This window comes from Halichoeres trimaculatus, unplaced genomic scaffold (genome assembly GCF_033239565.1).
Source record: "Halichoeres trimaculatus isolate MK-OKI-2021-1 unplaced genomic scaffold, fHalTri1.1 fHalTri1_scaffold_4, whole genome shotgun sequence".
NCBI lineage: Eukaryota > Metazoa > Chordata > Actinopteri > Labriformes > Labridae > Halichoeres > Halichoeres trimaculatus.
Genome location: NW_027437182.1, coordinates 11287337 through 11303691, shown reverse-complemented (window position 1 = coordinate 11303691; position 16355 = coordinate 11287337). Strand labels below are relative to the sequence as shown.

General features: G+C 37.9%; 1 protein-coding gene across 3 annotated transcripts in view; it reads left to right on the top strand.

Moving 5' to 3' along the window:
* pde4ba (phosphodiesterase 4B, cAMP-specific a) overlaps positions 1–16355 on the top strand; it is a 202426-nt gene that overhangs the window by 130835 nt on the left and 55236 nt on the right. For all 3 annotated transcript variants that reach the window (XM_074667605.1, XM_074667606.1, XM_074667607.1), the window contains 4 exons: positions 5779–5973; positions 6601–6637; positions 6754–6824; positions 9143–9192. In XM_074667605.1, the coding sequence (XP_074523706.1) occupies positions 5779–5973; positions 6601–6637; positions 6754–6824; positions 9143–9192 (353 nt within the window). The remainder of the gene's footprint in view (positions 1–5778; positions 5974–6600; positions 6638–6753; positions 6825–9142; positions 9193–16355) is intronic.

Genomic DNA, 16355 nt, shown 5'->3' with positions numbered 1-16355 from the left:
GCATACATCATTTCACTTTAGAAAAATTCTCAGGAAACAAGTAAAAATCATTTATGGATGACCTGTGAGCTAAGCAGGCGCAGCAAATTGAGCTAATTTCAGTGAGCAACAGCATAACCAAAGACACTCTTACATTGATAAGCTTTCCAAATAAATACATCAGAAATAATTTGCTTTACAAAATTAAAAGGGACCCAAAAACTGTTTTGGAACTGAAAGACACTATAATTAAGAAGCCATTTGTTGTGATTAATTATTTTATTACCTATGCCTCTGTATGACCTAAAAAGCTGAGCGATTACCAGAATAAAATTCAATCAAATTATAAAATTATTATTTTTTTATCATTTCACTATTCTTAAGCTTGTCACTGCTGCGGTAGTTTCTTAAATCAGCAGGCAACAGGCCTCCTGTACAGAAAGTAGTGCCTCATCTCTTGGCCGATTTTCTGGATGAGGCATCCAAACCCCTCCGGCATCAGAATCAGACAATAAAAATATCAGTGGAAATGTTTCTTTTATGTCTTAATGGTTTTATCTACTTTAGTATGTTGTAAAAAGGCATCTGTAATCATTTCAGTGTGAAACAAACAATTCTTTGACTTAGGATTTGTTTATTTACACCTCCTCAGGCATCAATTGAATGTCTTTGGGTTCAGAACAAAACCAATACATGTGAGGAAATCATTTAACATTTGGTTTTGAAAAAAGGATACTGGTAATTTAAGCTTCTATGTAACAGTTTCAGCTAAATAGTTTTTGAGCTATATGTTGGCAGACTGCAATTAGACGATATTTTCGTTGTCATGTACTCTAACTGGAGAGCCATGTGCTGGTGTTGTTCTGTCTGAACTTCAAAGATAAAACAAACTGAAGGAGAAACATGTGCGTTCATCTATCAAACCATTGACAAAAATCACCGCTACACAGAGACGGGTCTTTGTTCGTTATGTTGGTCTTTGTGTTGTTCCCAAGGTCAAATTCTTGGATATCCCTTCTTTGTCCATAAGTAGACCTGACCCAAAACACTGGAGCCATGAGATAAATGGGCTTATTTTCTGTTCGAGTAATAACTGCAGAGAGGAATTTCAGTCAGACTTTGCTTCTCACAGTCTCCTTTAAGCAAACACCTGTGAAACAGATTTAGTCTAAAGATCAGAAAAGCTTTTAATTGGAGCTTTGACATTATTACATACGTGTGTCCAAAGGTCAGGAGCTGACCTGAGAGATAAAATATTTACACATATTTTGCTGCGTTAATGAGGCTCGGCTGGTAATGCTGGTATACTTGGTGGTATCCAGGGACCAAAACCAGACTTTGGCATCAGTCATTCAGACAGTCACAAGAGAGTCATATCACAGTTTGTGTATTTATGTTTTCCTTTTATATGGACGGTTGATAAATGTTGCTCTGAAGTTTGTTTTGGTGCAGTGTGAGAACATCAGCTGATGGAGCGGTTATTACTCAAGGTTTTCCAAAGAGGTTTCTGTTTTTAAAACAAAATTTTTGACGTTTGTGGTTTGTTTGTTTTTATTGAAAACAGCTATAAACACTGTACATATGTTGGTAATTAGTGTGCTTTTATTGTATACTGCTTTACACACAGGTCGTTGCCATACTCATCCCAGCTCCAGTTTTTAGGGATTGTTTAACTACATATTGCTTCCTGACTTTGTGTAACTGCAGCTGTAAGCGATTTTAAGTTTGAGTTTTTATTTTTTGTCATTGAAACATTTTTCTAACGATGTAACAAATAGGTTGTATTAAGTTTTTTCACATTAAAAGAACAGTTAAAATAAAGGATTTCATTATTGAAAACAGAAAAAAATTCAAACTGAGCTAAATGTGAATTGAACTAATCCCAGGATGAGACTGCTCTGACAGCTTGTTCAAAAAGCCAAACATCACTTAATGCCCTGAGACAGCTGTGGTAAGAACTACCTGACCATTGCCTCTTCTCTACATGGACACAAAACATCTGAACTCTGGAGAGCCTCCCTGGAAAATACAGACTGTTGATTTTACGCTGTTTAATGGATAAATGTGCTTTGGGTGCATTTCCTGGTCATGTGAAAATGCTACCCTTTTGAATTTTCTGGCATTTGTTGTGAAGCTTTTTCCTTTTTTGTAAATGTGGGGGAAAGGATGAGGCAGTTGTAAGATGTGTGTGTTGTGGGTGAGTGAACTTGGCTCCAGATTTAGTCGTCTTTGCACGTGATCACGTCACACAAAGTGGCAGATAGACCTGAGGGCAGAGCAGTGAAGCGTTCAATGCCTGGTGCACAGTGCAGGCATGCATGTGTATGCATGTATAACCTGCACATACATGCACATTATAGTTAACTTTGATCTTATATCGCCGTCCTGTTTGCATTATTTTAGAGAATCAGTAAGAAATGTTAGTTTCAGAACACTGAACAGGAAATTACTAAGATAAAATGATATGCATGTGTTGCAGTTAGACGTCATAACTCAAAGGAAAAAAGAGTCATCCTCCTCAGGCTGTGAGAGCACCAGGCATGTAATGAGTAAGAATCCAGAGTGGCTGCTGATCCAAGCCTCAGCTGGCTTTCTCTGTCATATTACCGACCTATTCTAAAGATGTCAGACTACTGATCCTTATTCTACACATGCATTTTTATGAGATTTTCATGTTTTTGTTGTTATTTGACTGCGACTTAAGCAGTAAGACAATGGTAGCTAAGAGCTTTTTTGCATTTTAAGGTTAGCTAAGTTTAACTTTGTGAAACACACACGATAGAAAACGTGTTAGAGAAACCACAAAGATTAGCTGTGGTGAACTTGATTCTAACAAAACTTTCACTGCTTGGGTAATATAATAGCACTGCATCATAAGCTACTGTAAAGTATAGCATAAAGTACAGTATGGTATTGATGTTTATGGTATGCCGTGGCCATGTAATGTTGACCTATGGCGGGGGTGGCCAATCTGTGGCCCGCGAGCAACATGTGGCTCTTTGCCTTTCGGTGTGTGGCTCTTTGATCCAATCATAAAACTGTATTTATAAAGTTATGAGTAGCGGTGTGCCGATCAATCTAAAATATTGATAGACTGATGCCAAGGTTGGGATCAGTATTGATCAATATGTGGGTGTACAGATTGAAACTTAAGTTTCAGTTTCTCTTCTCTAGTAGGAATTTAAACACACTTGGAAACACAATAAATCTGGCTTTGAAATTGGAAATGCATTACTTTTTTATTTTATGCCATTTCGTTAATGTGTGAGAGGAGGTGTGTTTGTAAGACCACATGCGTGATGTGGCTCTCTGTAGTACCATGGTAATTTGCATGGCTCTTGAACTCTGACTGGTTGGCCACCCCTGACCTGTGGTATCATATCATTTCATAAGCATTTTGCCAAAATGTATCACATCTTATCCATTATACTATTAAGTACTCTACTGTCCTCTCTTTTATTTCAAAGATTTAATCGACCAAAAACAATTTTTTTATCTGTTTTTCAGAGAAGGTTGTAACACAAGGTCCTTTGTTGATTTTATGTTTTTGGTTTCCTTTTGACTTCTTTGTTCAGTCAATCTTAAATGAACATATCCTACATAAGTCACAAACAAAAAGTGTTCCTTTCCACAATTTAAATATGATTTATTGTAATTAGCTGTGCAGAATTATCATTTTAAACAAACAAAGGCTTGTTTTAATCGAGTATTGGTTTAGAAGTGGCTTAACCCAAACAAAGCAACACCTCTGTGTAAGTCATTTCTTCTTGTGCTTAAATTTAGATGCAAAGTCCTGAAGATTTCCATATGGTTTTCTATAAAGCTTAAGTCAACTAATTTTTCATCACTCTTTTAATATTCTGATCATTTCAGGGCTACAGGTATAACTTGTTAGGACCCTCAAAGTTGTTTTGCTTTCTTTCCACTAGGGGGAGCTTAGAGGTAGTAAACAGAAACTCGTGCTCCCTTCTCAGAGACGAAAGGCTTCAGAAAATGGTTGTAATTTGGCTTTAGTCACTCTTTGAATTTGTATCAACTTCTCACAAGGTTCAATAGAAGTCAACTTCATGCACATTTAACAAAGGCTTCTGAACTTTCTCTTATTTAATTTATTTATTGAACTCTTGAGAAATTCACTTGAGATTTTGTGGCCTGTGCACTTGAAGAATTTTGATGTCTTTAGTCTGGATGCTTTCCTGTTTTTTTTTCTTGTCTGGACAGCAGTTTGTAATTACTGTTTTGATAGTAATACTTTTCAATCTAATAGCAATCACTCTGTGCCAATCAGTCTGCATTTTATTTATGTTACTGAGTAGTCCTTAACTCTGGGGCAAGGGTCAACTTTTTGTGAACCCAAAATATGTCAATCTGCCTGAAAGAAAAGTATTCTTTGCTTTCCTTCTTTTTCACTGTGGTGAAAAAAAGATCTCCAGCATTTCTACACATACATTTTATACAGATAGCACATTAGTGTATATATATATATATATATATATATATATATATATATATATATATATATATATATATATATATATATATTTATATGTATATTTATATGTATATATATATATATATATATATATATATATATATATATATATATATATATATATATATATATATATATATATATATATTTATATGTATATTTATATATATATATATATATATATATATATATATATATATATATATATATATATATATATATTCATTCTCAGCTCCAAAACCCATTTTTGTCTCATCAGAAAATCCTGGTTTGATTGATTATCATGTTTCTTTTCTTTCCTTTTTCAAAATATTTTTTTCTCCTTCTCTTTCTGGAATCATTTATTTTGCATTGTTCAAAAAATGTTCAGACTCTGTGTTTATGTCTTTACATTCAAAAGTGTCAGGTCTCTGAAGGTGGAGTTGCTTTCAGACCAGTTAGGCTTAATATTCCTCTGGTTAAAGTCCTGTTAATACCTCTTTGTTCAGGTGAGCACAAAGACAAATTTTACTGCTGATGAAACTGAAAACAGTACCCCAACATCAAAACCCTGCATGTACGTCAGACTGCTAAAACATCAACACGGAGGAACTGAAAACAAAACAGAATTTGGATGTTGAGGCACTTTTAGGTTTGTAGTGTAACCAGCGGCCGCTCTGGTTTGTGTTTACTACACAAGAGGAGGAAGTGACGACGTGAGGGCAGCTCACAGTCATTAAAGTTAGGGAGAAACCAAAGTGTAGACTTCAGCGGAAAATAAAAACATATATCACACATAGAGACGTCTCCAGGAGTGTGCACCTCCACTGCAACTGTTCAGCCTCCTCCTCCTTAAAGACTGCTTAATGAGACCCGGATCAGCCTTGAACCTCTTCCTCCTCCTCCTCCTTTCTCCTCAATCCTGGGCAGTAAATGAACACTGTGCACTTCAGTATGTCACTATGCCCTTTAGTGCCTGGTCATGTCAAACTGATTGGTGTGAGTGTGCGTGAGTGTTTCCTTGCTGGACATAATGACCTTGACTCTGCAGCTCTTAGAAGGATGTTTTTAAGTTTACATGTTCTTCATGCTCTTCATTTTCCTCAACTGTCATTTATTAGTGCCTCAAATAACATGTAGTTCTTGGATGTTGACTTTTTTTATGTTGGTTTGAAAAACAGGTTGAAAATTTTCTGTATTTCCTGAAACACAACAGCAGACGCCCCTTTTTGTGTTCACCTTATTGGATCTGAATAATACTTTTTTTTTCTGTGTATCCACTTTATTTAAGCTAACATTTTAAAAACTGTGTGTTTCTCTGTTTTTAGTTTCGATGTGGAGAATGGCCCGTCTGCCAGCTGCAGCCCTCTGGACCCCCAGGCCTCCCCTGGCTCTGGTCTGGTCCTCCACACCAACTTCCCGGGACACAACCAGCGCAGAGAGTCCTTCCTGTACCGCTCGGACAGCGACTATGATCTATCTCCCAAGTCCATGTCAAGAAACTCCTCCATTGCCTCTGAACTGTAAGGGCAAATACAAGCGAACACACACTGCATGTGATGGATTCACATTAGAACACAGGAAAAATGTAGAGTATTAATTCTTTAAATTCAAATAAGGTCCTCACACCGCCTGGGTCTTATTAATCATCTTGTTTCTAACCAAAATGTATGGGAGATAAATAAAACTGACACATAAAGGAGCATTTTTTAATTCTAACTTAGCGAGGCCACCTCACCTGCTGTTAGTCTTTGCTTTATTGGAGGCTCCGTTACTGCCTCCCTCCTCTGCACATTAGTAAGAGATCTGATGATAGTTTCATTAAAACCAAAAGGAAAATGTTTCCTTATTTTTCCTGGTCTTAGCTTTCAAACCAGTTACTTATATCATTACAGCTCATTCTGCCCTGTCGTTGATGGATGACCGTCCTCCTCGACTCCTTCTTCTCTTTCAGTTAATTACAGTAATGAGGCTGACCAGGTCAGGTCATGGTAGTTAGTGCTTATTGTCCTTACTTGAAACAATAAACAATAAAACATTCTCCCATAATCACACTGGAGAAAAACATGTACGCTTTTTTGTGAGCTCATAGCCTGATCCGTTTGTCTGATCACATCTGTCTGTCTTTCTCTTTGTGTGTGTGTGTGCAGACATGGAGATGACCTGATCGTAACGCCTTTTGCTCAGGTAAATGTCTTCACCACAACTTTTTAACACAGCAATGGATTATTGCTCTACAAAAAAGTTTGAAGTAAATAATGTGTGAATTTTCCCCATAATGATATCTTTTTTCTATTTTCTAGGTTCTGGCAAGCCTTCGAAGTGTGAGGAATAACTTCACTGTACTGACCAATGTCCAGTGTGCCTCAAGCAAGTAAGTCTTAGTAAATCAAGACCCTAACCTAACCTAACCCTGACTGAATTTCCACAGCTTCTTAATGGGGTTGAGGAGTTTCTTTAGTGTCCTGCTTTGACACCACCAGGAAATCACTTCTATGAAATCGAGGAGAACAAAAATAAAACACAAGATTTAGATTTAATCATAAGCCATCGTGGGAACTCTTTGAAGAAAGCTTTAAATAAAGATGATATCTAACCAGGACAGCCTTGGGACTCATTGGCTTGATTCATGAGCAGAATTTATTTGGAAATGACTTAAAAATAATCTAAATGTTTAGTTGTAAATCTTATGGAACTGGAACAACATCAAACAGATCCGCTCCTGCAGAATGTCTTGGCTCAATCACAGCTTTACACTAACAGTCACGCCATGGCTGACCAGTGTGTTCAGTCTGCAGTGACTTTTTTTCACCACAAGGTGGAAGTGTTGAGCTTTACACAGACTGATCTGTGACTTCTGACGTCACAGCTGTTCTCACAAATCACAGAGCATCAAGAGGAGTTCAGTGAAAAGTAAATAATGCAATAAAAAATAAAAATAAAATGAATCATTTAATTTTAGTGATGAAGAATGAACATTGAGTATGTTTAATGAAATTACATTAAATTTAAGTAGATTAAACATAAAAACACATAACTCACACAGAATCACAATATTACAGATTCTGTCAGTGGAATATTTTAATGACAAACTGGCTGCTGATTGGTTTTAAGATGATGCTGAAAGCATTTTAACTGAATATTCTTGATTAGAAATATACACATATGGTATTTTGTTGGGAAACATTTGTTTATTCTTCCTGCTTTAAGTACCAACTGAGCATAATATTACATCTGTTAACAAGAAGTGAATTTTTCACCTGAACATGATTTTTTTTTTAGAATTTCTATTTATTTATTTATTTACTTCATGCTGAGACGCCTGAAGGGAATGATGTGATAAAGCACCTCCAGTCAGAGTAAAACATGCCGTCCACTATGACCAGCCCCCTTTAACTGTATTGGTCATTAGGTTTGGTGTCTTTTTCTGTCCTATTTAGAGAGTTATGGGCTTCATATTTATGTGCATGTTGATTAATATACACCTTTTAGTGTTGAACTGAGGTAGGTAACTTAAATGTTGTTTTTTTTCTTTTTTAATAAGAGGAAACCAATTTCTAGTCCATTGTGTTACTCCATATAAAATGTAATTGTTAAATGAAAACTAGTCTTACATTTTTGTGCATTTTTGAAGATTATATTTTACAATCACCAGTTTTTCTCAGCACTGCTCTCAGTTATCAAACATTTTCCAAAAGTAAAAAACAGAGATCACATTAGGATGGACAGAAAAGCAGCTCTGCTCTATAAAAAGCCTCACAGTTCTGTAAAGCTGCAGCGAAAGACGCGTCGAGCATCACTCCTCCATCTGAAACAGGGATGTAGGGCACCTTCCTATTCTTATTTATAAAGGCTTGTGTGTGTGTGTGTGTGTGTGTGTGTGTGTGTGTGTGTGTGTGTGTGTGTGTGTGTGTGTGTGTGTGTGTGTGTGTGTGTGTGTGTGTGTGTGTGTGTGTGTGTGTGTGTGTGTGTGTGTGTGTGATTGTAAAGGTGCTCTCTCCCTCCCATGGGCTTCATTAAAGCCTCAGTCTGCCTTATTGAATACCTGCAGCCGTTCTGACCTACATTCAGCTCTGACACTTTTACGTGGACAAAAGGAGCTCACACACACACACACACACACACACACACACACACACACACACACACACACACACACACACACACACACACACACACACACACACACACACACACATACAGAAACCTACATTCTATAATACACTGACACACACAAGATCCATCAGACGATCAATAAGTCTCTGCTGAAGGAAGTGGATCAATACACTGTCAGCTGTCCATCTTTCAGGTGTCAGTCTCTCACACTGACATAGATTCTGTAATTAGTTTTTCTTCTTCCAGTTTATTCTTGCACAAAATCATGCAAACAATCATGCACACAATGAACTCTTAAAACAAAAAATATTTGTATATATTTTTAGAAAACAGTATCAAAACATCATAAAATCATCACTTGGACATTCTTAAACACTGGGATAGTGCAGCTCTGTGCATCAACTGCAGCAAACAAAAAGTTTGTTTGACGAAATGAGTAGCAGTTTGGGGGAAACAAGAAATACATATACCTTTTGGCTCAAGTTTGGCCACTGACCTTTCTACTTTTTGGGGAAACAGACATTTTAAGACAAAAGAAAATTTGAAGCATCATTTTTCTTTTTTTCTTCATTTCAGGAGGTCTCCTGCAGCAACTCAGCCTCCAATCACCAGAGTTTGTCTCCCAGGTAAGAAACCGCCTCTTATGGATCTGGCTTCTTGATTTGTTCTTCTCGTGTGTCCTGTCACTAGCTCAAACTTTCTGCTGCCTCTATTTTTTTCACTTCCTCCTCCCTCTTTGCCTCTTTCCTCTGTCTCGTCCTTTGCTTATAAACTTGCGTACGTGATGACTTTCACTTTTTTCACCTCCTGTCTCCGGCTGGAAGGTCGTAGTCCAAACTATTTTGTCATCAAGCTCATTAACTTTGTTAAACCAGTGCTTTGAGACAAATGCACATAATGGTCTATTTAAGCGACAAACCTTTTTTTCTTTCATCACATTTTATTTTAAGAATCTGTGTGTGTGTTTTTATGTGGGCCTCTGCTCAGTGCTTGTGTGTTGATGTGAGAAGCAGTGCGAGCTTGTCGAGTGCTGGTTATTTCCTGTGTTAACTATGACGTACTTGAGAGTTTGTGTAAGTTTTCTGGAGCTGCAAATGAATTACATTGCTTTTTTTGGGCCAAAGTGCTGAGCTGTTTTGGCTACAAAAGCTCTAAAAAACTTGCTTTACACCACCATCAGGCATTCAGCATCCTCTTCTCTTTAAAAGTCTCTACTTGGAGAAGTTTTCATCAATGAAACAGGCTGAAATGAAACTGATGCAATTTTACAATCTACAAAAGCAAAAAAGAGACCATCAGCAAAAAGATTTTTTTGTGTGTTCAACATTTTAAACCATTGGAAGAAGAAGTGGTTACCATCTTTTCCAAAACAAAGATCCTGGATAAGTGATATTTGACTGTCAAAAGAAGAAATATGTACAGAACAAAACCAACAGAGTCAACAGGGGGCACCAAAGCCCTCACAAGCAGACTAAAACACTGGTATTTTTTCAGTTATAAGTAAATTGTAGGTCTGCTTCTGTCTTATCTTTTCACCTGTATTGTGTAGAAAAATACAGGCACTTGTGGCCTTCGGTCCCATGATCCCAGGAAAGATTTGAAACTTCATGAACTGTGCTCACAGATCTTGAAGGACTTGGAGGCAGATACATCTGTCTGCAGATGTTTTGTCTTATGTATGATGTTTCAAATCCTGGAGGTAGTTGTTCTGTGCACTTGTTGTTATGTGTGTGATATAAGTATTTGTATCTGTTGTAATCAAGTAACTATGCTGCTAGCTGTCTTGGCCAGGAAACTCTTGGAAAAAAGACTCCTAATCAAAAAAACAAACAAATAATCAAGAAGCTCCTCTTGGGAGCTCTTAAACAGATCAAATAGAGGGTTGATAGTAGACATTTAGTTATCACATGTAAATAAACACAAACTTAACACTCCTTGATAAGTCTTCAGGGAGACATTAGGGAGTGATCATAGCAAAACGTACTGAACACATCCCAGCCTGGAGCCTGTGGGTGGATGCTGGGGTGGTGGTGGTAGTTGTGGTAAAAGAACAGGGCAGCAGAGACATTGACAGGCAGAGGGAGAGATGTGAGATTTTCCAGTTTTAATTAAATAGACTGCCAATTGAGAGGCAGAGGACGTGACTGGAAGATGGTTATGGTGAGTGGGACACGTGATATGTGTATTGCAGCGCTGCTCAAGTTGAATGTCTGAACAAGCTTAAGGGTGTCTCTGCATTGTGACTTTTACAAAAGTACCTTAGTAGTTCCTGACTGAGTGACTGAATTAGGAAAAGAGTAATTAGCTGGGAAAGTAACTGTAACGTAACTTCTTTTTGGCTCAGTACTCTCATTGCTGTACTCATTTCTTGTCTCAGTTTTATTTGGATCATTAGATCTCTACAGGCAGGTGATGTGGGTGGCTCATCTTTAAAAAAAACCCTTGCAATCAGTCTGTTGAGGCCTGCCTGGCTCACACATCATGGTGCTAGTAGGGATTTAAAATCAAATCTTGGTTGTTTAGATCTTCAGAGCTAACGTAAGCTGAAACCAGTTCAGCTGTGTTTGCAGCTTCAGGCTCTGGCAGCTACCCTAGTAGGAGCATGTAGTTTGGTGTGTTGTGAGATTAGAAGAGCTGGTCTTAACGGAGGGGAAAGTTTCCTTCCTGAGCAGAGGCTACAGCTCAACACTGTACTCTTGTACTTTACCTCAAGTAGAGGATAATTGTTTGTTCTTTCTCCCAGGGTTAAGCCCAGGCACATAAGCATATCTCTGCTAGTGTCACTATGAAGGATGATAACCTCCGCCAAGGAGGTGATGTTTTTGGGAGAGTTTGTCTGTTTTTTTGTCGGATCTTGATGAAAATTTCAGGAAATTTTCAAAATAGAATAAGGAAGAAGTGATTTAATTTTGGAGGTGATCTGGATCACCATCTGGATCCAGGATTTTTTTAAGGGATTCTTTATCATTGTGAGATAGGGCTGTTTTCACTATGTGTGTTAATAACTCTACAATAAATGGTCAGATTGCTTTACAAAACAATAGAAGACAAGGTCATGATCATTTCTGACAGATGTAAAAATACCATCCAGATCCTGGCAAATATGTACTGGCTCATCATAATTTTCAACACTGTCAGGTATCAAGTTATCATACAAACCAGCTAACACCAAATTGTAGCAGACAGTCTGCTGAAAGGGAGTATAACATTAAAGTAGGACTAAAGTGTTGCGTGACAATCACATTATTATCGGCGGAGGTCTGCGCTCTGAGTGCTTTTCTAGTTAATCTGACAGCCTTTTGACACAAAGTAAAAAAGTAAAAGTAACAAAAAGCATTTATTTTTCAAGCTCAATAACCCCATCACAGTTATTGAGCTTGAAAAATAAATGCTTGTCGTGTGATCTGTGTTTACAACTTGCTTTCTCTGTTGCTTCCTCAAAAGTGACCAAAGCCTTTGACTTCTATTATGACAACAACATTTATGTGATTGATTGATGCATGCACAGTTGGGCTTTGTCTTTGGCAGTGAATAATATCTGAATTGGATTCTACAGAAATAATCCGTTTTCTTGTTAAGTGGAGTCATTGTTGAAAGGTAGCAGTTAAATGCGTCTGCTGCTGTGTTTCACTTTTTGTCCATCAGCTTACTCTGAACTATGTCAGACAATTTTACCCAGTGATCAAAGTGATTCATGGCGCCAAAAACTTTTTTGCCGTCAAACCAAAATTCAGAATAATTTCATACATTTTTCTAAATGTGTGTTTGTACTTTCATTCTGCAATTATGATGTAAATTAAAAAATGACAATGATACAGAACATCCTTGGCACACTACACCCCCTCCAGGTTTTTTAATGTTTAACTTCAACATGAGCTCCTCACATTCTGAGAATTGTCTTTAAATGTTTTTCTTGATAATATGATGTCAGAGGAGTTGATATTAAGTATTATCAATTCCTTTTGATTAAACAGTTATCAAACGTTGAGCCTCTGTAAGCAGATGTTCTCACAACTAACACTGAAACAGTACCACTTGTTGCTATGAAGAGAGACACAAGTGAGCAACAACCAAACTGAGAGCAGTGACTGTAGCTAACCATCAAAACCAACCAACATGTTTTATATGAAACAAGCTCAGTTCAGACATGTAAAGAAAAATTAGTGAGAATGAAACCTTAGTCTGAACAGCCAGGAGGATTAAAAAATGGGACAGTTTCATTTCTGCATTTTGAATCAGTTTTCATTGAGACCAGTTCCAGTTTCTTCTTTTATTAAACACCCACGAGGATTTCATGAAAAACTTTCTTGCTTTGATTATTTTTTTTTGATGTGATAGTTTAAAGAGGCAGAAAGTTTTATCAGTGTGTAAATGTGAGTGTGTTTGGTAAATGAAACCGTCTCAGAGTCACTGACGTATGTGCAGTGGAGTGTTTCGGTGTGTGATGGTATTCTGAGTTTACGATTTTGCAACTGGGGATTGTTAAGGTGTATGATTTAAATGAGTGTTTAAGGTGGCACATATGCATCATTGTGAGTAATTTAAGCGTGTTTGTGTTTGTGTGTGAGTGTGTGTGCTGGGGGGAGGTGTTCCTGTGGTTCTGATTGACGTCAATATGCCTGTGTGTGGCTTCTGTTGACTTCCTGTCAAAGCAGATGGACTGAGTTTTCACTTCCTCCTTCAGAACCGCAGCTCATCAGGTGCTCTGAGTTTGTGTGTGTGTGTGTGTGTGTGTGTGTGTGTGTGTGTGTGTGTGTGTGTGTGTGTGTGTGTGTGTGTGTGTGTGTGTGTGTGTGTGTGTGCGTCTGTGTGTGTCTGTGTGTGTCTGTCTGTGTCTGTGTATCTTTGCTTTGCTATTAAACTTGCAGAATGACCTTTTCAGTGTAAGAGCAAACAGAGTCGTCTCTACATCATACATTCTAATCATTATAACTTTCTTGTAGGTTTCAAACTATTCACTGTAGAAAAATTCAAGTTAGTGGAGAAACTTCTGGCCTTTTAAGTGAGATAAGACGTTGAATCTTTTGAACGCAAATAAGCTCCTGTTTTATTCTCAGTTGTATGAAAACAGATGCAGAACTTGCATTTGGATTACAATTCTCACTATCTCAGCAAGAAGAGGTGTCAAGTTGAAACCATAAAGTATTAGCAGACCACAACAACAGGCAAGCGCTTGATGAAAATTTTAGCACTGTAAGACAGCCACTCCATACGCCCACGGTTTCCCTTCGTGAAAATCAAACTCCTTCCTTTTGACCACTTGTTTGCATGTTTTGGCCTCTAGATTTTAATTTAAGGTCCTGCTGTGTTGGCAGTTTAGGTTGATAGATGCCATCCTTTGATTTTATTGGTGTGCGCCATATACCGTAAAAAAAAAGATGAAGCTTGAAGTGAGGTCACCACAAAAACTGCTCCCCCTGGTGGCTGGCTGCAGTATAGGTCAAAAAATCCAGCTCTCCAGTCATTCCAGATGGGCTGTGGTCAAACTTTAAAAAATTAATATGCCTCTTAGAAATGTTTCTCGTGTCCGATTGTTGTGGTGATTGAAGATATTATTTGGCTGCCTTGTATTCAAGTTCACTTTTTTTGAGAAAATGTGTTTTCATTAGTTATAAGAGGTTAAAAACAAGGTTTAATGTCACATTTAACAATGATTGACAGCTGCCGTTCTTGTGTATTTTTTGGGGGGACTGTAAAATATATCAGGAGGTAGAGTCAAGAAGTGATTAGACTCTCAAAAGAAAATAATAATTATTACTTTTGTCACCTGGCTCCACTCAGATTCTCCCAGAATACCTCACAGTCCTTACCACGCAGTCTTTGTCTGCACAACGGCTGCCAATGGCTGCGCCTGTGACGGGGGTATTTTGGCTTCAAAATCGTTCAATGGTGAATGGTGGAGCCATTCTGTTCACTCTCTATACAGTCTATGGTGTGGGCCAAAAGGACCATCGGCTTCCATGATGGCCAAAATACATCAGTTACGTCTCTGGTCCGGCTCCACTCTGTCACAACACCGGATCAGAGGGGTTTCCATTCAAGTCAATGTGTCAACTCACACTGGATCCACTCCATTGTGGTCTATGCATGCATCATACTTTTCCTGGATGCTGGATGCTTCAGCTGTGACACGTCAGTTTGCAAATAGAAGTCGTGCATGGAAAAAAACTAAAAAGTTGGGCAGTAGCATGACTATAGCCTCATCTGATTGGGTAATTTCAATTCACTGCAAAAAGAAAGAAAAAAAAAAGACCAGAGGGCAGAAAAATGACCTTAACAATTATTTTATAAATAGCAAATCTCTCTTATTTAATACTTGTCTGCCCTCTTTTTGTGATGTAGACAGTTGCCCATGACCCAGACTCAACTATACAGCGCACCTGTTTCTTTCTCTACTCCTCTTCTCCTCTACTCCATCCCCCTCTCTCTCATTCATATCTCGCCCCTCCAGCTTTTCTTTCCCTCCCTTGCAGTCTTTATTTTTTCCTCTTCATTCATCTGTCTGTCTCTTTTATTTTATCATCACTGGAGGAGGGGAGAGGGCAGGAAGTGTGAGGCAGGAAGTGAAGATCAGATTGTTCCTGTTTTGCTGTCTCTAAACTGTTGTAACTTGACGGAAGCCCGGAGGAACTGTGTGTGTTTGAGAGTGTGTGTGGATAGAGTGTGTCGGTGTGTGTGTGGATGTCTGTGTCAGCTTGCAGGAGAAAAATAGGAAGCAGAGAGACAAAGGCTTATTGTGTGAGCCCACACACTGCACAAACATGTACATGCTGACACAATGATATGACACGTATTTACCTGCAGTGCTGCACAGTCACTGTGTGTTACTCACACTTTGCACAATGTGTAATGCGTATGCAAGTAAATTTCAAAATCAAACTAGATATTTAGCATTTTTTAAATACCACTCACAACTCAAACAAATTAACATTCAGTCATAAGACGCAGGACAGGTGCAGTGATGTCTCTTCAGACTCAACGCCTGAATTAGTCACCTTATACAAGAAATGATAGAAAACATCACGTGTGAGATGTTCTGTTTATATTCTAAATGATCTGAATTTGTCATTTGCTAAAATAGAAGTTTTGTTTCATCTGTATATTTGTGTTCCTCATTGCAATCATTGACTGTATGTAAAGATGAATGACGTATCTCGTCTTGCTGTGTGAGGGTGATGCCAAAATATCTCCAACATGTTAAGTCAGTGTTTCTTGTATTAGTGCAACATTTGGGAGCCACATGTTGCCAGATCTCCTTATCATAGCATAACATGCCTTTTTGTAGTATCACATCAAATTTAAGATTAGATTTTTCTAGAAAGAAACACATCCACATGAATACATACAAAGAAGGATGTCTGTAAGAGTAATTTTTTTTTCATGTGTATTTTGATTTGAGAGTTCACTCCACGTCCTATCTGTTCACATTGAGGAAGCCCTGTTTGTGATTCTTAATGCAACAACTCAGCAGAAGGGCTATAAGTGGTTTTTCATTCTGATCAGCAGTCTTTGGTTAGGATTAACACTTGAAGGGTGGTTGGCTTTAGCTCAGGATAAAGAGCAGTTTGATCCACCACTCCTCCTCAGATGAGGAGACTAAACCAAGAACTGTACGTGTATGACAATGTGTTTGGTGATAATGGGCTCTGAAGGGCATGATCTTTTGTGAATAATGTGTATCTGAGTGTGAATGGGTGAATTAGTGTAAGTGAAAAGACTAGAAAAATGCCACATGGGTGCAGTATTAATGGTTTTATCACACTTTAAGGGTTCCTGATGTAGGTCAAGT